Raw genomic sequence first — 22,605 nt, 5'->3', positions numbered from 1 at the left:
GACTCACTGCCAAAACGTGTGGCATTTTGAGTAAGTAAACTGAGCATCAAGTCCATGCAAGGAATACAATTCTGAAATGATTCCCTTTTGAGCATCCGGAACTGCTGCAAAACCCCTCAAATGAAAGGTCACAGGCTAATGGGCATGTTTAGCAAAGCAAACAAGTAGAGCATGTGGGGCTGTCTGACTGATAAATCAATGAAGTACAACAGGATTGAAAAAAAATGTTACATATCCCATACATGAATATATTCAATTTACTTCTCACAAATGCTTTGCCATCATAAGGGTTAGTGTTACAAAGATGAAACATGAGGCAGAAGAAGGTAAGAACAGTCTTTATTCTGTCACCCACTCTCCAAGACTGCCTGAGAGATGCCAACATTCTAAAGCAAGCTCTAGTGGAACATACCAACAGGGAAGGGTAAGAAGGAGGGGAATAGGAATGTACTAAATGAAATATGTAAGCAGGAAGGAAGAATACAGCACATCTCCCTTCGCCAACGGAGGAAAGAAAAACAGATGATGTCAGGGGAGAGTCGTTGTGGAGCCAGCAACAACCTGGAAGAACCGGCAAAACAGTATAGAGGAATAGGAAGGGGAAAAAACAAGAGACTCCACCACTGGCAAGGACAGTGACGGAAAGACCAACAACAAGCATAAACAGGATAGCAATGATTCATAGGTCACAAAAGAACATTTCCGTATCAAGTTAGCTTCCTAAACAGGTTGGCCTGAAAAATACGCTAGGAAGCATATTACCAATCTCCGAGACCAAAGGTAAAATATCACCTCTGGATACTTTGACATGCTTGCCTTTACATTCCACAGCATTACAAACCCACCCTAGATGTCTGTTAAAGCAGGTGCAAGATCTAATTACTACTACTCAGACACACTTGTTCTACATTATTAGGGTCAAGATTATTCCTAGCTCTTTTAAATGGTGCCAGCCTAATTGGTTTGATCCATCTTTTACAATATAAACCCAACCACTGGTGGAGCTTCCTCTGAATTCTATACCCATCTCTACCATGCCCACCAGGTGTATGTGTTTCCCAGCATAACTGGTAGGAGATACATCAGGATCTAACACATTAAGACTTGAAATACTAAAAAGATCATCCATCTCATGTTGATTAATCATCGTAAATGGAGAACAAGAATCTGCATAAACAACCAAATATTTTTTTGTTCAAGAAAATGGTACATTCAGGATACAGATGTTGCAAAGTATCACCCTTTGAAGTCTTCACATCCACATTTTTCACATGAAATACGTACCGAGGAGAGTGTTCCTCTCCGTTGCAAACTATTTTCCCCTGGTTATTCTCCCCCTCTCTGCACACTCTTGCAAAGTGTCCCTTCCTGTTACAGTTTATACATGTTGCATTGCGGGCAGTCCAAAGAACATTGTTCGCAAAGTGGTTACTGCTGCCACACCTAAAACATTTTAACCCTTCAGTTACACTCATAGATTTTTCTGTCTTGACTTCTCTTGCTTTCACCTTAAAAATCTCACCGTCATTGTTGTCATCCTGATACCCTTTGGCATTAACTACACTACAGACCGGTTCTCTGGGTGGGTTCATTTCTAAAATACACTCAGCAGTGTGTTCAGTAGATTGTGCCATACTAATAGCTTCTTTTAAGGATGGGTTTTTAGATAGGAGTTTCTCTCTAATGCGAGGATTGTGGGTACAGCTTACTAACTGATCCCTGATAAGGGAATCGTTCAGTTCCCCAAACTCACATAATTGAGTTAGACCTCTGAGAGCCGCAATGTAATTGCTAACCAACTCTTGTTTGCCCTGCACTCGAGTGAAGAACTTGTGTCTTTCTAGGACGACGTTTACTTTGTCACCAAAGTGATTTTCCAACTTCAAAAGAGTGATTTTGAAAACATCCAAATCAACCTCATCATCTTCTAGCTCGGGATCAGGTAAGGTATCATATATTTTCCTACCTTGAACACCAAGGTTGTGCAACAGGACATGTTGTTTACGAACAGCAGAGAATCCCCCCCCCCCCCCCCCCAATGGCAATAAGGTAGGAATTGAACAGAATAATCCAATCCTTCCAATGGATTTCCGGATCCCCAATCTCATTTAAAAAGGATGGTGGTTGACTCATGGACAAAGTAGCCATTGTAGGAGGGAAAGGGGAAAGTTTCCCTAAAAGCTATGGACGAACGAAGATGTACAATGTAAGTGCTCACTATCAAAGTTTACTCAGAGGTACAGTGGCACACAATGGCTGTAGGTCCTACCAATGTCTAATACATTAACCACATGCGTGCAGGGGTTATTTTTGCGCTACGCGGCTTTTTTCCAAAAGCCGCGTTACATGATGAGCTCAGCTCGTCATCAGCACACGACCACCGTGGCTGATGACGACCTGAGCTCGTCATCAGCATCGAAGGGGTTAAACAGAAAAAAAGGGGCAGATAGAAAATATGTATACTTTACTAAGGAAGGGGCGCACTTAATGATCCTGTCCAGAAAGGATGATGACTACAATGAACCTAGATAAATAGCAACTAAAATGAGCTACCTGAAACTGAGAGGCTAAATGTGTGCATTAACAACCCCTATATTGATTCTAATACATTTATAACCATAAAATCATGCAGGAAGACTTAGCTTGTAAAGCAGAACTCAGTAAGCACAATACATTACATACTTAATAGATGCAGAAAAACTATGCATGTAATGGAACTAGTAATCACAAATAACCTCAGAAACCCAGACTTAAGTGGCATAAGTTCCACTTAGGGAATTGTGAATAAATGAAGATACTAGAAGGTGTGCGTGTCAAATCTGATTAACATGGAACTTGAAAGGTCCGGAAGAAGACCAATTTGTAAAAAGCAGCTAATGTTTAATATAGCGCTTCAAATCACACTTCTGCCCTGTCTAAGCACTGACAGAACATACAACTAAAATAGCATCCAAACAGGATCTGTTAACAATATTCTAAGCATTGGGGCATATGCAAAATACTTCTGCATCAACACCCTATGTAGTTTGCCAAAGATAACATTGCCTCTCTCCTTCTCCATGCTCGCTTGAAACATGCTCTCTACAAAGCAAACAGTCAGCCCCCCAAATACAGGGTTAAGGCATATTCTACCTCATTCACCTCACAATAGAATGCAACCACTCTTGAGCAAGACGTGCTTACCTGCAGGTTCTCGAGCAAGCTCTTGGAGGAGACCCCCTGGGTACCATTAGCTTGTCCGGGCTCCCTGTTCCATCATGGAGAAGTGTGGCTCACTGGTTAGAGGAGGCATACCCTGAAGCAGAGGTCAGATCCGGGACCAGCGTTCAATTCCCGACGCGGCAGGGTCCTGAGCCCAATTGTCCACGGACTCGATAATTCTCGCTTCAGTGCCCACTCTAATCACGGGTTCCCACTCTGCAACTCTGGGCATTAAGCTTGCTTAATCTCCACAACGGCCCCCCCGTGGCGGGATGCCTGGCTTTCACCTTGGGGATGCCCAGTATGGGTTATCTCACAGGGAAAAGCCAGGACGGGTTCCCAATGCAAGCGCCGAGATGCCCTAGGGTAAGTCGAGCGCTATATAAAAACACACATACATACATACATACATACATACTGAAGACACCTAAGCAGCAGGAACCTAGGGGTTCCAAGCTCCCGAATTGTCCTATCTCACACTAACATCCAGATAGCTGCACTTAGAGAAGATGCTGTATAGCAACTCCGCCTCTATTACTCTTGGAGCTAGCGAGGGCTGCACTTATCTCACTTTAGTATCTCTGCACTAGGAGTCGACACTATGGAGTAGCTCGACCCCCTCAGCCTCTATCGTCCTAGGAGCTGGTGAGGGCTTCATTAACCTCACACTAATGCTTAGATATGTGCATTGAGAGTGGGTGCTACAGAGCAGCTTAGCTTCGATTCCCCTGGGATCTAGCGAGGGCATCATGGAGTTCGCACAAGTGCATTGATATCTTCATTGCAATCAGGTGTTATAAACCAGCCTGTTCCATATCCTCCAGCTAGCTGACGGGGCTCCACTGATCTCACACTAGCGCCTAGACATCTGTTGGATTGAAATACCTTCTGAATGAATCTTGGGATGATAGCGGGATAATGATTGTTATCTGGTAGTCCTCAATGCCAGCTTCTCACACAGACAAGACTCGATGAATGTATGGACACACCACTCTTATCAGTCAGAGCCAGCCCTCGAGTGACCCCCAAATTCAGCATCAAAGATCTTCATTTTTGCAGTGTGCTGTGTACACATTGTCTTCGCATTTGGCCAATCAGCAAACAGTACCCCTGGAACTGGCACACAACTGCTCCATTGTATCATCCCAAAGCGGCACATTCAAGCAAAGTCGACTTTAAATTCTCCCATACAAAGTCCAGTTTCATTTGTAAAGTAAAGCAGGAGTCATAAAATGGCTTCCGAAAGTTCTGTCTCGTAGCAAGTGTGGCCTCACCTGTTTGTGCTAAGAAGACCGTGCCGCCCCAGTGATTATCAGGCTGAGCGGCTTGTGGCTGGGCAGAGAGCCATATAAGGTGTTGATAACTGCACGCTGAAGGGATTCCTGGCCCGCTGGGACTAGCCTTTGACGGTGATGAAAGTTTTCAGTGATGCAAATATGCACACAGTTGCCTCTTTGCTTTAGTTGCTGGGCTCCATGCTACCTCTCTCCATATCTTTAGGCAGATGCTGGCGGATGACACAGTGTACAGCCAGACCAGATGGGGTACCACATGTGTGGCTTGTGGACAGAGGGCAGAGTGACTGACAACAAGTAGTTGTCAGTCAAAAAGCAAACATGGAAATCAAGGTTTGGAACTGTGGGCTCTGGTAATACAAAGCAACAACTTAGCAGGGTTCAGGCAGACATATGCCTTTGCAACAAGTAGCCTTGCCATGGGACCGGCACATTACTGCCTGGAGTAGCAGGGATAAACACTACCACAAAAAAAGTGTTAGCCTATCCCCTGGTGCGTGGTTCTCGGGAGGGCTGGATCTCCATGAACACTCACAGATTCTTAACCAATGAAATGGTGGGTAAAGATACTAACTGTATGTCATGTCATTGACTGACACTGCCAACATCAAATTACTATATTGTGGGCGGTTCCAAATTATTAATGTCACTCCCAATAAGCAGGGTTTATAGGAGGCTGGCCTGAAACAATTCTCTATTATATTTTCTTTTTAATTGCATTTGCCCCAGCACAAAACGAAAGATATTTTTAGGCCGGACTTAAAAACAGCCCATAGTTAGCCGGCATTTACGCTAATATTACTTTATTGACCTGATGAGGTCAATATCCTCACAGTAGAATTTACAATGAAGGTGACTAGGGAGGGGGCTCCTATTAATTGGCTTGTTGCACACATTCAAAGTAGTTCGTTTTAATACATTGTTAGTGCTCCAAGGGTTAACTTTAAGAAACAACTTTTGAGCACAGACGCTGCAGGAAGAGTAAAAAAAAAGGCAGACCTTCCCTAAAAAAATAAATGAATTTATTAATTATTAGAAATTGGAAAATAATATCAAGGGATTTAATTTACAAAAGGAATAAATATCCCCAAAACTCAGAAATACACTAGAAAGAATCATATCACTAAATCCGATGAAAAAGTGTATCAGGCTTTAATATTTTGTTCTTATTGTCATTCATAAAGCAGCCCCTCACCTCTCTACATGTGCCTGTGCATGTTGTAGTGCCCTAGAGTCAGTCAGCATTCTAGTGCTGAGGATGTAATTATACTAAACACCCACCCACCACTGATGTCACTGGTCAGCTGACACAGCTCTAATAAAAGGGGCAGAGCGCACGTGCTCTGGGCCAGTTGCACCCAGTATCCAGTGTGTCCTGTGTCTCTGTCATTATCAGCATGAGGGCCTAGGGCCCATTCCTACACGTGCTAAATGTGGGGAATTTCTATGCTTCATTTAAAATTATAGCTGTTACATAGAAATGTACCCCGCTGTTCTATTTCTACCCCAGTTCTCAAATGTTTGGAGAAATAAAATATTATTTTAAGGCTTCTTGCCCTAGTGCTGGCAAGCATGGCGAGTGAAAACACAGCCATGTTGCTGTGGATGTGTAAACCTTGTCTGCTTGCTCAGTAGGTGTAGTAGGGAGGTGGAAAGATGTGCAGCTTCAATAGACAGAAAGCCGGGCAACCAGAACAAAAGTTCTCTAGCATTAATTCCATTTATGTCATCCAAGAAGAAAAGGTGCTCTTACCCAGCTGCTTTGGAAACTGACTCAAGGTCACTTGGAAGCTCCAGCAAGTCAGTGTGGTTCTTTTCAACCTCCTTCAAAATAAAACAAAAAAACAAAACAGATTGGTAACAAATTCAATCCACTACACCCTTCACTCGAGTATGAAGATTATGGACACCAATCAATCCATTATCCATGCACCACCACAATCTTGCCAATAAACTCATCTTTGGTGGCACAAATTATTATGACTTTATTCTGGACTTTGCCCCTGGTGCATGCTTTGCGCTAGCCTCCCTTTCCTGCAATATTTTTATAAAATTCTGTACAATCTGTAGACATTTCATTTTCTATGCTGTATTAACAAAAACCAAAATAAAGCCCACCTGATCTTGCTGACCGAAGTAATAGGCATCACAGAACAAGATGTTTGCTTGGGAATTCCAGTGAAGCATTGCCTCCAGAAAAGCTCTGGAAATGCCTAAGTAACTAGGTCACATGTTTGGTGAATTTACATGTTTGGTGAATTTGCTAAAAACTAAGATTGGCCCTAAAGAGTGTGCTTGCTCAGTTCAGACAGATTCCAAAGACATTAGAAACTGATATAGGGCCTCTACAGTTTCTTGATAGAGCCCAACCTTCAGTTACAAAGAAGTGCATATGGTGTGAGGTTTTTGGGTAGTTTTGAAACTCATTTTACTAAATGTCACGAACATATGAATATGAGTTGTTTAACAAAATGTGCATTCATTTTGGTGTAGGTTGTCATCAATGTTAATCAATACACATGTATACCAACCTTTGAAAAGCAGAACATTTCTGCCCCCAACAGGCCCTCCCGCCCACCAGTTCTTAGCCTTTCCCAAAAGACAGTCCACAGGCTTTGTTTATGCAAAGTTCCATGTGCGGTTCACACCTCCTCAATGGCAAATGTAAGGGTTATCATATAAAGCGATTATTAAGTGAGTTCTTCATGGTCAGAACTCATGTAATGCAGCTTGGGAAGCCATTTTTCCAGGAAATCATTGCTTCTTTCACAAGTGACATGACACAGTGTCTCATATATTCCCATGCCACATCCTCTTTGTAGCAGGTAACTTTTCGTACCAGGTTCATGTTTTACTCATTGTTGCTGCTACTAATAATTAAACCACCAGTGCCCACTCCCAACCCTGCAGTGCTTCCATTGTTCCTGGAAATGGGCCCAACAAAAACATATCTGGCGATGCAGGAATACAAAGTCCCATAATATGTATTCGGGCTTAAAGAACCTCCTGTCTTATTTGTTTATTTTATCCATAAAGTTTTATATAGTTTGAACATGTCCAGAATGGGTATCAGAGCGCTTTACATGAAGGGGAGGTAAGAGATAGGTGTGAGATCAAGAACCAGTAATGTATACAGCAAGGACCCCCTGTATCCGAAGTTTTTTTCAATTCCTAGGTCAGGGTGAAACATATATGAAAAATAACCGCCTTGGCAATTGTATTGTCTTGTCTGTACAATGACATCTAGGAGAGGCAAACAAACTAACAACTAAAACAATACATAAGAAAAACTAAGGTTCTGATTGTTTATTAACAAAGTTATATTTACAAACACATGTTCTAAAAAAAGACTTGTTTCCATATAAAATATACAGATCAAATCAGACAATAATCATAAAACAAATCACAAAGTAATACAATAGGAGAAATACACAGCAAGTGGCACAACAATAAATTAAAATTTGACGCGCATTTCGGCGACCAGCTCCTTCCTCAGGAATTGCCACGTATTACTTAGACAACTTTCAACGGTATGAAAAAATGGTACAAGATAGTTCTTTTCATATGGATTAATAATTCAAACGTATTCGTTTTATGATAAACTCTTCCTAATATCTTAATTCTCACAATGACGCAACTGTTGATTTTCACACGTTGATAAAAACACAGCTCAGGCACACATGGATACGTAAAGTGCCACTTTTAGTTGGTGGTGAAGATATCTCTTTGTATGAATGGACGTCTTTTGTATTTTTCTAATATGTAGGAATCGGGGACCTCAGACCTCCGGTATATCAATAGTATATAAAATTCGTAGACTTCAATTTTCTGGTAAATCAATAAAATGCGGTTTTGTAAAACTGCAAGGATAAGCAGTAATTTCGCAAGGCTTAAAGCTCTGATAGTGCTTAGCCAAAAGAGACCGAAGGCGAACGGCGTCTTACATCATTTGGCGGCTGATGGCGGGAAGATATCTATCAGCCGTCAAGTGACGTAAGTTGCCGTTCGCCTCCGGTCTCTCATACAAAGCAATATCTTCACCACCAACTAAAAGTGGCGCTTTACGTATCCATGAGTGCCTGAGCTGTGTTTTTATCAACGTGTGAAAATCGCCTGCTTCAGAAATGTTATCACTGCTTTTTTGAAGCAGGCGTAGATGAAATTATGTAGAGATCTGGAGGTAGAGTCCAAATTTTTGGGGTGATACACCAGAAGGCTTTGTAGCACGTTTTCGTTTTGGGGAAAAACGGGTTTTGGTAGCAGAGAGCTAGCACTTCGCGATGCTCTGCATCCCCCCCAATAGTTCTAGCTTCTGTGCCAAAATCCTGGGTATCATGCACAACATCTTTAGTTTTTTCCCGGTCTCATATGGGAGCTAGTTCAGGGATTTTAGATCTGGGGAGATGTGATAATTTCTTTTTATTGCAGTTTGGCGGCAGTATTGAGGGAGGCCCTTAGAGGGGTCAGCTTGCATCTAGGCAAGCTTGAGAGTGAGGCACTTCCATAATCCAGCCTGGGCAACACAAGAGCTTGGACCGCTAATTTAATCAAATATTTATAGGGCCACCCAGAGGTCTACTCCCCCTGCCCCAGAAGTGATCTGTAGCACCCAGGAACATTTTGTTCAATTTAATTTATAAGGTGTTAGGTACTAGCGTGTCGCTACCTTTGGAGGATACCCTATGTAATAAAGAGTTCTCGTGCCTCATTCAAGTCCCTCTACATTCTCTCCCCAATTCCTGTCTTATTGCTCTATGTGTGATTTACACATATTTCTATTTCAACAACCCAGTGGTGGGCAGGAATTGTTGCCTCTATCTTATTAGTTGAGTAAACAGATCAATGTGTAAGTTGTTAATACAGCATGTTTAAAGTGACCTAATTTGCCCATTTTCGACCTGGTACCCGATGGTCGGACATTCCTCTTCCCCCTGCTTTTTGTAGCCACCTCAAATAGAAGGCTTGGCTACAGTCTAGAATAAAGTGTAAAGATGTGTTTGGTGAAAGATATGTTGCACGTTGCCTTTCCTGTACCATTAAGTCCTATACCATGAGAAGTGGTCTTATAAATTTGGTTTCAGTATATCCTCAACAGTCCACTTCTTATGGACAGCTGTATAAAGTCCCAGAGAGCCCTTTAATTACCACCCAGTCCAAACGGAGCAAGTGCTTATTGGAGTGTGTGCACGGAACCATACCCCCACAAAAGTTAATTAAGCTGCTGTGTAATAATTAATTATGACAGGGAATCCTAACCAACCTTGACTCACTAGAAATGTTAATAGTTTTCCCAATAATCTTGAAAGTTTCCCTTGCCACATAACATCTAGCATTTGCCTCAGAAGAGCTTCGAAAAAAATAATCTATGAGGAATTGGGCCACCTAAAACAAGTACTGGGGTTGAGGTTATTTTTCAAAGCTGTAGTCTTCCTGGGCAAGAAGATGTTTATATGCAGCAATCCTCGGTTTCTCCTTCAAAAGGCTAGCACGTTAGCACTATGAAATTCAGACAGTCTTTTTATTTGCATTTACAGGTACTTTGCAAAATTCACAACTATTTTAAATGGGTACTTGAATTGAAGTACTCACTTTTGGCCTTTTCCAGTTTATTGGCATAGCAAACGCATTTTCTGAATTGATGTACTGTCAGGACACATCTGAAAAACCTTTCTACAACTCTAAGGAGAGCGGATAAGAATCCCGGTGCATCAGTCACTGCCAGAATCAAATTTCGAGCAATGTCAGGGAGTTAACAAAGAAGCATGGATTACAGTTGGTGGCTCAGAAGGGTACTTTAAACCCACCAGTGTTGAATTCATTTCAAGGATGGAAAGAAGGGGGAGGGGGGGTCCCCGAATGTCCACTCAGCCTGGTGAAAGGCTTTGCACTTATAGAGACCGCACATGTGAGAGCATTCAACAACGAAGGCATGTTTCATAGCAATCCTTGAACCCTCACAATGTTTGGCAATTGCAACGGCCATCTTGGATTATCAGGTATAAATAACTTCTCTTATGTGGGACGGCACGAACTGCGAGTTTCTTATCTTGATGAATAATATGCTTCTTGAAGAAATTAATTTTTAGCTCCTTTCTTAAATTGGTCCACGTCTTTGGAGAATGTTATTTCAAAGTAGCAGTGTAGCTTATTAAGTATCAAATTCAGATTTTATTTGCACTTCCATTTCAAGTCTGTTTTAGCTTTTTTGAAAACACAATCGGGAAATGTGGAGCCAGGTTCAGAGATGAAAGGCATCCCTCACAAAAATAAACTTCTGTTATGAGAAAGATGTGCCATGAAAAATTTTGTTATAGAAGATGTTATGTTAAAGATGTACAGTATTTCAGGGGTGAGGTTTATAAACTGCATGGCAGTAGAAATCCAAAAACTTTAGAGAATTAGCAAATAAATGTGGATACAATTTCGTAGATCACAACAGTCTGTACATGTAGAAAATATGTGGTAACAACACATTGGTGCCATTTCAAACCCGATATAGAAAAAACTTTAATAAAACACATAAAGACCTTAGTTATAGCATTGTTAGGGAGAAACTCTCATACACGCTTCCTTAGTTCTGCCACTGATGGGGACATTGGTCTAAGGTGGAATTTGGTCATTACACGTGAGGATTGGCCGACTTCAAATCAAATGTTCAAAGCTCTTGCAATAGTTTACTGCTAAGTCTCATGTATAGGTTTATATAAAAAGTGAATGCTCTGCAAGGTCATACTTATTCTGAAAAATCACAAACAGAAGAAAAAAGCAAACCTCTAGGATGTGGTGCAGTAGAGTAACACGTGCTTTGTTTGCACGGGTTTCAGTCAGCTTTAGCAAGGTGTTGATTTTAAAGCCATTTGCATCTCCTGTGTGGCTTCCCTACAATCGGGAAAATACAGGAAAAAAGAACAATGACAATGAGAACTGTCCAAATTAACCTGCGCTCTGTAGGCATCTGCATTCCAAAAATATTTTGAAAATACACAATTAATTTCTTTAAATCTGGTGATGTAAAAAACTTACATAGTTAAGAAAATTTCCAACTTTAAGAATCAGTTGACAGAACACTGGAAGTCGGTGACTGGTAAGAATATCTGAAAGGACATCAACCACATTGAATTGTAGAAAGGCGTCAACCATTCCAAATATATAAATACTTATGATCTCATTAAAGCATTTACCTAAACCTTTTATGTTGTAATTACACTGATATTCAACTACAGTCTGTAAAAACTTAGTCAAAAGCAAAATCAAGCTAGGTATTGCAATTAACGAAAACAGTAAATTACAATAGTTACGCTTTCTCTTTAGGAAAATCATGTAACAAGTCGTAAGGAATCCCACGAGTCCTGTTTGGGGTAAAATATTGAATATATATAAAACATCTAAAAAATTGCCTCCACATTTACTTTTGGTATCAGCTTATTTTTTGAAGCATTTCTTTGCCACTCGAAGGTTTATGAAACAATATAGGTTATTCAATGATGAGCTCATTTGGATATTTGGTCCATTTATTTGTGTACAGAAGTATACATCCTCATCTATACTACTATAATAAAGGAAGAACTTTCAGCCTTTGAGGCGGGTAAACTCGGGAACCACAGCGCCAATCCACACACCCGATACACCGTTGGAATCGTCAGGGTGTGTAGATGGTTATAGGCTATATAAATTAAAAAATAAAACATTATTTAAAAAATTTACTGTAAAAAAAAAGTAGTCCCTCAGAAGTAGCGCCGGCCGCGATGTGCGTGCTCACGTCAGGAGCGGCGTCCAGGAGCACGACAAGGAGCGGCAGACATGGCGCGGGGGAGGAGCGGTGACGTGAGGAGCAGCGGACAGGCTGGAGGAGCGGCGGCTGAGGTAAGGGAGCGGCGGACATGGCGCGGAGGAGGAGCGGCGACGTGAGGAGCAGCGGACAGGCCAGCAGCGGACAGGTGGGAGGAGCGGCGGATGAGGTAAAGGGTCCCATGTCGGGGCAGGCGGGGGTCGGGCCGGGCGGGGGACGGGCCGGGCGGGGAACGGGCTGATGCACAATGTCGGGGCGGGCGGGGGTCGGGGAAGCCTGTTGCACCCGGACAAGGTCGGGACGGGCTGCTAGTATTAAATATATTAAACTTATTCTTCAAATCAAATGACAATGTAAGGATTTATATTTTCTGCTAGAAGATTCAATGAATTAGTCCAATATCTGAATTGTAGAACCAAATCTCTTAGGTATTTTTGCTCATATATTGAGGGGAAATACCCCTAGAGAGCACCATGTGAGAGGCGTAACATACCGGAAAATCAAAAAGCAAAAAATGTACACTATCACTACTTGATTTGTAAAGTTAGACATTATCACTTGTTTACAAGAAAATTGCAGAAATTGGCTATCTTTTCTTGTGTAGCTTTCTCAAAGGTGGCCTCAAACTAAAAATCTTTAGCACTGAACATCTTTATACAGAAGTCTGTGAACACAGGTCTTTTACAGCTATGCACTGGAACAACATCCCCATATTGATCATAACCTGCCTCAAACCGGTTTCAATTTCGGAAAAAGTTAAAGAAGCACCTTTTTAAGCCCACGACATCATGACGCAGTAGGAGTCCACAAAACAGCTACCTCTCAAATCACCTCAACTGTATTCTTATATTTCACCCTTTATAGCACTCAACTGCCTTGGCTACATTCACGCTATACAAATTCTGCATACATACTTGTCAATATGGAACCATGTCACATGTGTGACTTTCAGCCACCATGGAATTTCTGGTAACAGCACTTAGCTCTGGGACTTGGAGGCACACACTGTGCCTTCAATTCCAAGTAATGGTGGTCTCCCACAAGGTGAAGGAAGACTGCATCCTTAGAACACCATCAATAGGTGGCATCAAGGTTTGCAGAACTATCAGCCTTATTCATGAAGGCTAAATCGGCTCGCAAAGGGCCGGATTCTGAGAATCCGGCCCTTTGCGAGTGCGATTTTTGCATTTGGGATTCAGCATCCCAAATGCAAAAATCGCTAATTGCGATGTCGCCAATGTGCGAGGAATTACATTTAAGGAATCTCTATTAGAGATTCCTTAAATGCAATTCAACATCCAATTAAAATTTGCGAATTCGCAATTTCTTGCCGCAATTTACCGCGAGGTCAGACCTTGCGGTAAATTGCGAAAACTCAGAAAAATGCTTTTAAATGCGTTTTTCTGAGTTGCATGTTACACACACGCATGTCCTTTGGACATGTGTGTGTGCAACACCTGTGTGAAATTTCATTTGAGGGGTGCTACAGGGTGTCCTGTGGACACCCCTGGCACCCTTCAAATCGCAATCTTATTTGCGATTAGCTAATTGCTAATCGCAAATAAGGAATACTCCCCATTCATTCCTATGGGCCTTTTGGTAGACCTCGCGGTAAATTGCGAAAACTCAGAAAAATGCTTTTAAATGCGTTTTTCTGAGTTGCATGTTACACACACACATGTCCTTTGGACATGTGTGTGTGCAACACCTGTGTGAAATTTCATTTGAGGGGTGCTACAGGGTGTCCTGTGGACACCCCTGGCACCCTTCAAATCGCAATCTTATTTGCGATTAGCTAATTGCTAATCGCAAATAAGGAATACTCCCCATTCATTCCTATGGGCCTTTTGGCCCATAGGAATGAATGGCGAGTTATTCCTTATTTGCGATTAGCAATTTGCTAATCGCAAATAAGGAATCAGTAGGAATCGCATTTTATTATGCGATTCCTACATGATTACCGTTTTGCGAGTCCTTAATAGCGAATCGCTATGATTCGCTATTAGGGGCTCGCAAAACGGCCCCTTCATGAATAAGGCTGTATATACTTTCTTACTGGATTGGGAGCGCTCCAATGGCAGAGGGCTATTTTTCCTACAGTGTCTTGCATCTTTGCACCATTACAGGCCTCTGTATATTTAGTACTGTTGGTTGAAAATTCAGAACCGGTTGAAATTCATCCTAATGGCATAGGACAGTTTGGTAGCTGTGTGTTGGAGATGTAGAAGGGTTCCATTTACTATCTTCACTATAAAGGTTTCAACTGGCTCAAATGACTGCACTTCACGTAAGCCTCATAGTGCTTCTCAGTGACTGAAACTAGGTTTGCTGAAGGAACAATGTCAGACGACTGACAAACTGATCTTCCTATTTCAGTTCAGTTCAAAGTTTGCTTGATTAATTAAAATCATTACAATTTACAAAAGGATAAAACTTCATGAAATGCTCAACGAGAATTGTCACTGAACCATAACAATCAATGTTCATGAGGCAGTGCCAGACAACATATGATTAACCTCATCACTGCGGCGCGAATTTCGCTCAGTGCTGAAGATTCCATCGCGGGCGTGATCATGACGGCTCCCGCCCGACATCAGCACATGCCCACCGTGACTCATGACGGCCGGGAGCCGTCTTCAGCGTCGAAGAGGATAATAAAAAAAAGAACAGTATAAAATGTGATACACAAATGGGTCTTGGGCTAAAGAGCTGACTGCTGTACCACGGGCGAGAGTTCTTCTGAGTTTTTCAAGTATCTTATTAGCGCTTCCTGAACCCACACAAATGTCTTTCTGAGTGCCATTTAGCCTTATAAAAATTCTTAAGCAGCAGCCATGGGCATTCGCTGCTTAGTGGAGCTTAGTCGGCATAGTTAATCTGAAGGTGTTACAGTGACTCAAGCCATTTATTTAAAGTGCTGAAGTGCCAAGAAGAGTTGGACCTGTAAAGTGTGAGCTGCCACAATGATACTTATGTCTGTCTGTATTTGATAACTTTAAAACAAGAAGTTCAGTGTGTTTGAAAGTTAATAAAAATATTGGTCATTCTTCAAGATCCTGCTATAAGTTTTATCCAGTTAAAAAAATTGTGCCTGGGACTCTTGCTTGTGTGAGTGTATAAAGTGCAACAGAATTTGGGCCATGCCCCCGTTCCTGGAGTTAATCTGTCTTTCAGTTTTCTCTGAGTCTGCTTGCCACAGAAGTTTCCTTAGTTCTGCAAAATATTTCAGGCCCCGGCAGGACCAAATGATTGAGGAACCTTCCATCCAGCTTATCAAAGCTTGCCTGCATGTACGGATGTTCGACTCGTTAAAAATGGATTTTAAAAGCAGTTTCCTCAAATCCTTAACTGCAGGGCATACGCATAACAAATGACTTAAAGTTTCTTTAGCGTACCCCCATAGTCGACAGTGTGCTGCTTGGTCTTTACTTTTCCACGATGGCTGTAAGTCCTTTGAGTTGTGCATTCCTAAACAATGATGAATAAAGCTCTTTTTTATCTCAATGTGGAAATGTGCTGATAGATAAGCTTAAGGCTTTAAATGAGTGTAGGAATTAATCACTGTCCATGCATGACGACGTTTGGACAAAGTTTTTTTGTCTTCCGAGAGAGATTTTTTCTTTGCGGAATCATTGCTGCATTTGTTAAAGTTTGCCTGATCTACCCTGCTGTCCCATGCTGATTTGATATCGAGTTCAGTCAAGGATTTCTTAAATAGGCTCCCCATGTATTAGATGATTCTTGATCCATCTGGCCTTTGATCTCTTCCCAGTATAAACTGTTCAATGTGCCAGGCTCGGATGATCTAAATTTGTGGCACAGCTTTGCAAAGGAGTTCATGCCCCGGAATATCTGATTCTGGAGGGCGAGTTCCAGCCTAACCTGTGCGGGGGATGCGGACTTAAGGAGATTAAAAATGGCATAATTCAGACTCCTTTCCACACCACGTCTCTAGACCATATGACAGGGTGGGTAGGATCTGAGCTGCCATCACTTTTAAAAGGTGGTTGTGGGCCGGGCAGCCCAGTTTTTTATTCAGTAGTCTGTAGGCGAAGACTAACGATTGGGTTTTAGCTCTTAAATCCAATTTTTGTTCATTATGGGAAGTTCCCCACCCCAGTTTTATGCCAAGATATTTATAAGATGCTTGCTCTTCAACTAGCACCCTGTTAACATACCATTTAAACTTAGATTTTTTGGGGTCCACTAGGTGTACCACCTTGATTTTCTTTTTGTTCAACTCTAGGTTTTTCTGGTCCAGGTAAATTGCTAGGTTGTTAATTGCTCGTTGCAGGCCAATCGGACATTGACTCATCACCACCATGTCGTTGGCAAACTGTAGAAAGGGAATTTGTTCCTTAGCCAAATTTGGAGTTATGTCAGCGAGAAACAAATTGAATAGGTTTGGAGCCAGGACGCAGCCTTGTTTTAGGCCGTGCTCTGTTTTTATGCTGGCTGTTACCCGCCTCCCGTTGCCTAATTTTACTCTTGCCCAGGTTTCACTATATAGAGTGATCATTGCTTCCAGTAATTTACTTGGTAACCCCCAGGTTTTTAATTTTTCCCATAGTTGGTATCTGGTTACACTATCGAACGCTGATTTCAGGTCGATAAAGCATGCATATAGTCAAGTTTTCCTTTTTGCTGCTTTTTCTATTAAGAGTGCCAGAATTGCCAGATTTGTGGTTGTTCCCATTCCAGGCCGGAAGCCTGTTTGAAACTTTGGAATGATGTTCTTTCCGTCTATCTATTCTTGAAGATGAACTAGGAGGCATGATGCATATAGTTTGGCCTCCACGTCGATCAAGGAGATCAATCTGTAATTTTCAGGCTTACAGTGGTTTCCTTGTTTAAATATGGGATGAATTATGTTTCCTTTCAAGGAATTGGGGACCTTGTTCTGGCTACAGATGTAGTTAAAATGGGGCATAAGATGGTCTGCCCAAAAGTCTGGAGCTTGCTTAAAAGTGCATTAGGTAGCCCGTTTGGTCCTGCTGCCCCCTCCGTTTTAAGTTTTTTTATTATTTCTCTTAATTGCTTGGTGTCGGTTAAGTTGGTTTGTTCGTTGCTACTTATCTCTTGCGCTTTTTGATTGCGTTCTTCCCGAGGCTGGGAAGTGTTTTTTTCTGCTCCTAAGATCAGTCGACTAGGTGTTTCTGAAACCATTGTTGCTTTGGCACACTTTTTGTGCCTACCTTGTCGTACATGTTTTTTATGTGTTGTATCCAGGTCTCTTCACTAATTCCTTCTTCTTGCCAGAGTGTTGGTCCCTTGGTCAATATATTTATGATTCCCAGAATTCCCTGCTGTTTGGTGGCAATTTGCTTGCCCACAGTAACCTTTTCCAGATGGTTTCTTTGTACTCTTTTTTTGCATCCCCCAATTTTTTCTTGTATATTTTTTGCATTTCCTTGAGATTACCATTGTCTCTTTTTTTTCATTTCTTGCTGCCACTGCTTGAAGTCGCACCTCTCTTGTGATCCTTCTTTTTTGATCTCGGAGTTCAATATTGAACCATGGCTCCCCCTGGTTTCTATTTTCTTTTGGCGTCCGGGGATGACTGGAAATTTTCTGATAAGAGCTTGGCACAAGTGTTCCCAGTTTTTTAGAACATCTTTTTTCTCTGTCCCTGTTTGGTTCAAGTAATGCCTGATTGTATCCATTATTAGCTTTGTGTCTGATCCTTGCCACTTCAATCTCCTGAGATTATACTTTTCTGGATATTGTAGCAAGGATTTTAATGTTTGTACCTGTGCCAATTTGATATTGACTTTCGTGATGTGCGGGAAGTGGTCGCTATCTGGGCGTGGGCAAACTTTAAATGAATCTATTATTGGAATGAGGTTACTGCTGGTGATGGTGAAGTCCATGGTTGACTGACTTTTTCGGCTCAAGTGCGTGAGGGCTGCTGGTCTATCTCCGGTTACGTTGCCGTTCAGGATGATCAGGGCTTGGGCATCCAACTCACAAATGATAGTTTGGTTTCCCTGGTCTTCCTGCCTCTTTCTTTTTTTCTGTTTGTTTAATATGAGGTTGCTATTGAAGTCTCCAGAGATAATCAGATAGCTTTGCAGTACCTTTATCAGGTTCATTAGTGTTAGGGATTTTTCCTCCTGCGTCTTTTTTTCTGGATGGATATAGACATTAATTAATATTAATTGCCAACTTAAAGTATTGGAGTGAAGCTTACCAGTAAGTTTTAAGACCTGCAACCAATTTTCTCTAGCATCTAGTTCTTCTGTTAGCCAGCCATATTTTACTGTTGCGTACGCTGAAAGTCCTCCTCTAGGATGCCTGAAGTTTGAGAATTTTTCTGTGAGAATATGATGTCCTATATATCCTGGAATTGGAACGGGTTTCATGTTCCATGTTTCTTGAAGCAAGATGAGATCTTGTTTTTGCATGAAGGACAGGGTTTCGTGGTCTTGGCCCATTTCTTTGAAGCCGTGGACGTTCCATGAACAAATCTTAATAAATTCAAAACCAGAAACTCCTAAATCGCAGTTGTTCCTAAGGCCATTCTTGCATTCCTCCCCGTTGTTCCAGCCTGGGTGCACCCGCATGGTGTCATTTGTCATTCGATTTTCATCAGGTACGTTTTTTGCTCAGGCCAAATGGCACCCAGTAGTAGTCCAAACTATTATTTGTCTGATGTTCAGAATTTGGTGGACTTGTTATAAAGTTGTTCTGTTTTAAATTATTTTGATCGAGGAGCGTGGTGTTCCGAGCGCCTCGTAGACAACTTTTTGGGCCCTTTCCGCTGGTTTGTTCCGTATTTGGATTTGCAGTACTTTTTAAAAGAGGATATGGGTACTTTGGGGGTTTATGAAGCCTCAAATGAATTCCCCAGGCTTCAAACGTTGTTCTGGTTCCATAGATCCTGTCCACTAGTTTCTTGGATATCCAAGTTGTCAAGGACTCTTCAATATCTGGGGCCGATGCTGTTTGCCGGAATTCTACGGCTAAAAGATCTTGTGATGTTATCCGCTTTAATTCTATTATCTCTTTGAACAGCGTTAGCAGGTTCCCTCGATTAAGGATGTCTTGTCCTCCTTTAGTGGAGAATTCCGGAATAAAAGTCAGTTTTGATGTTGTCTCTGTAGTGATGTTCTGGTGATCGCTGATGTTTGGAAAAATCGCAATTTCATTTTTGGCTTGTTGCTGTGTTTGTGTGTCACAGTTTGAATTTCTTGGCCGACCTGTCTGTTAGTAGCTTTTTTGTGATATGGCCATGAAGTGTTCTTTTATTTCTGGCTTAGGGTTCCCAGGGTTTTTAAGTATTGGTAGCTGTGAAGTCTTGATTTTTAGCTCTGAGGGGGAAAGCCTACAAGTACGGCCCCTTCTGTTAATTGTGACCGTTATCGGGATATGAGCACTCTGTTCCTTGTTTTTTGTCTTGTCATTAGCCTTTTTCCCTGTTTCTTCCCTGTGTTCTGGTTTAATCGGTATCTGCTCCAGCTCTTTCATGCTGGTTCTTTGTGCCCACTTAGCTGGACTTGGGCCTCTAAGATCTAAGGGTACCTTTACTGACGGGGCCCGTGAGGTTTTAACTTCCCCTTCTCCGTTATTTATCGGTTTATTTGGGGCTGGTCTCTGCTTTTCCGGTCCAGGCTTTTGTGCCCTTTCGTTGGCCGTTAGATGGTTCATGATTGTATGATGTTCCTGGCTCATATTGTCTTGTGAGCCAGGGGCTTGAGAGTGAAGAAGCACTTGGGTTTTATTTGATTTGTTGAGGTCGACCTGGTTATTTGATGAGACTGACTCTGCAGTTGACGTATCTGACCGTGCGTCTTTTTGTGATCTGTTTTTTTTTTACGTTGTTTGGTTAGTGAAAATTTAGTAGATTTTACCAGGACCTGTAACTATTTTATTGTGCTTTAGCCTAGCCTTCCTGGCAGGTTTCGTTACCTTTTTGTAGGTTTTCAGATTGGAGTTGGGTTGACAGTAGTCTGTATTGCCTCTGCTTGGATGTCTCCGAGATCCAACTTATCCTCTGTTTCCTCTTTCTCTACTTCCTCTTGGTTTATACAGCTTGTCACTTTTATTATTTTTGTTGCCTTTGGGGACTGTTCTTTGCCTTATTCTTATCATTATTTTGCGTGTCAACTATTGGTTGTATCTTTTGTGATGGTTGTACTGCCCCTAGTATGTCTGTCAGTATTTCTGTTGAGTTTTATCAATTTGTCGATTATTTTACTGCAACCGCAGTCAAGCTGAGGATTGTTCATGTGTGACTCTGTGCTACCCCTGCTTTTAAGGAGAGTCGTGATTAGGTCCAATTTGATGTTTATGCCTGAAATGTGTTCTGCAATAAGGTTGATGAGGTCTATCTGCACCTCCATCTTGTCTGATTGAAAATTCAGTACCCTTATTGCTTGCTTCAAAGTGACTAACAGGGATTTACTCCATGGGACTGTTGATATCTCTTGGGGAGACTTTCCTGATGACCCTGTCCCTAGTTCAATCCGGCTTACTGTAGAGATTGTTATTGGGGATGACAGAATTGTCTGGTTTGTTTTTATTGAAAAGCTTCCATCATTTGATTCTCTCACTTGGGATCGATTCTGTGGAGCGAATTTAGGGGGGCGGAGGCTACCCCCCGCTCCGCCCGGCTCCTGTTCTGGCGTGGTGACAAATGGAGGAAGTTTCCCTTGGATGGCTGTTTCTGATGTATCTTGTTTTAGCGTGTTGGATTCCAAAATTTGGAGGAGGTTGGCATCGTTAGATAGAGAAAAAGAGCAAGACCAACCTTCAGCCGAGGGGGCTACCTGTCTGGCAGCATTGTATAATTGATCTTCCCTGAGCTCATTTTTGTTGCCCAAGTTTGATCTCCTTCTGATTTCTTTATTGTGCCTTGCTGAGGGAGTATTCTGGTGCACCTGTGCCGTTGTGATTAGCTGTCTTTTTTCTGAAGTTACTGGAGTTGTTCCCTGTGGAGCTTTGTTACTATCCAACTGAGTAACCGATGTGGGAGTACAAATATCTTGCTGTGTAGATGTTCCAAGGTTTGGGTGACTTTTTTTGTTCATATTGTTTGGGATTATTGGGCTTGGCCGCCCTAAAATCTCTTCCTTTGGAGCATAGATTGCAGCCATTGGGTCCTTTAAAAAGAAAAATTTCTGTTTTCCGGTTTTACTGCCAATGTTAAAAAGTGTTGGTTCTGGCATTGGTGACGAAACAAGCCTCTCTCTCAGCCCGGGTGACTTCCTTTTTTTTCTTGTTGAGGCGGTTAGTACCATTAGGGAGGTATTTTTTTTTATTTTTCCTATTGCCGCCTGGCGAACTCTTCCCGATCTCATTTTCCCTGAGTGGGTTATTTTCCCTTGGAGTAGTCTTATTTGCTTTATTTATTGTGGTTGCTTGGTCCTTGTGCGTAATATATTTTAATATATTCTTTTCTTCCCCCTTCTTCTTTCTTATTTTCTCTGTGGGGTGTTCGCTTCCTCTGTTATGGCCTGCTGGCCCCTCCCTAAAGGTGTCGATAGCTGATGTCTAAAATGATTGGACGCACCCTGTGAAATACAAGGTTGAGGGGATGCTCCTTATGGTTTCAGGTTGTCTTGTGCTGGGGAGGAAGCGGGAGCACCCAAACAGGAACACACCAGATGCACTGCAAGCTGCGCCGCTGCTGCTGGGAACTGGGTTCGCGCTCAGCGATTGGTAGCTGTTACCACCGCAGCCTGGGCAATCCTCCCCCCGCTGTCCCTTCTCCTCTGCTTTACCTTGACTGCCGTTGCAAACTCAGCAGGATCTGAGTTTTCCAGGGGTGTCAGGAGACCTGATGCTGGGTAGCAGCCAGATAGGAGGGAGTGAAGTTGTAAGAGGACCAAACGATCTGCTGTCACCTACCTCTCTGCTCCTTATGGGTTTGCTTTTGGATGTGGACTATGGGTTAAGCTGGTGCTGGGGGTGAAGCTGGAACTGAGCTGGAAAAAAAGATTTTATTTAGGGGGAAGAGCGTTGGGGGAGAGTGCAAGGACACAGCCTGGGATTTAGGGTCCAGTCCGCTGCCCTCTGCCTTAGCCCGGCCGAGCCAGGTGTCCTCCGCTACCTCTGCCGGCTCTGTGCAGGCTCAGCTCAGCTCCACCTCTCCTTCGCCTCTCGCTCTCCTCTGGGGACCTGAAGCTGGGGGCCGGTGACTTCTCATTTTCTTACTCTCACCCGCCCTGCAATCAGCGAGTCCCCGCAGTGGGGAGGGGGCTTGAAACTGGATCCGGGAGCCTTACACAGCCAGCAGCCTCACCCAGCCTCACTGCAGCCTGAGGCCGGGGACTGGCAACTTGCGTCTCTCTCACTGCTCTCACACCGCCCTGCAACCAG

General features: G+C 42.5%; 1 protein-coding gene across 2 annotated transcripts in view; it reads right to left on the bottom strand.

Annotated features, from left to right (window-relative positions):
- Window positions 1-22,605, bottom strand: part of LOC147690263 (inverted formin-2-like) — a 480,165-nt gene that overhangs the window by 112,619 nt on the left and 344,941 nt on the right. For both annotated transcript variants that reach the window (XM_086937896.1, XM_086937897.1), the window contains exons 14-16: window positions 11,520-11,590; window positions 11,268-11,375; window positions 6,250-6,320 (exon numbers count right to left, since the gene is read on the bottom strand). In XM_086937896.1, the coding sequence (XP_086794022.1) occupies window positions 6,250-6,320; window positions 11,268-11,375; window positions 11,520-11,590 (250 nt within the window). The remainder of the gene's footprint in view (window positions 1-6,249; window positions 6,321-11,267; window positions 11,376-11,519; window positions 11,591-22,605) is intronic.

Source organism: Lissotriton vulgaris, chromosome 9, assembly GCF_964263255.1.
Source record: "Lissotriton vulgaris chromosome 9, aLisVul1.2, whole genome shotgun sequence".
NCBI classification, from domain to species: domain Eukaryota; kingdom Metazoa; phylum Chordata; class Amphibia; order Caudata; family Salamandridae; genus Lissotriton; species Lissotriton vulgaris.
This window is presented reverse-complemented; position numbering and strand designations above follow the sequence as displayed.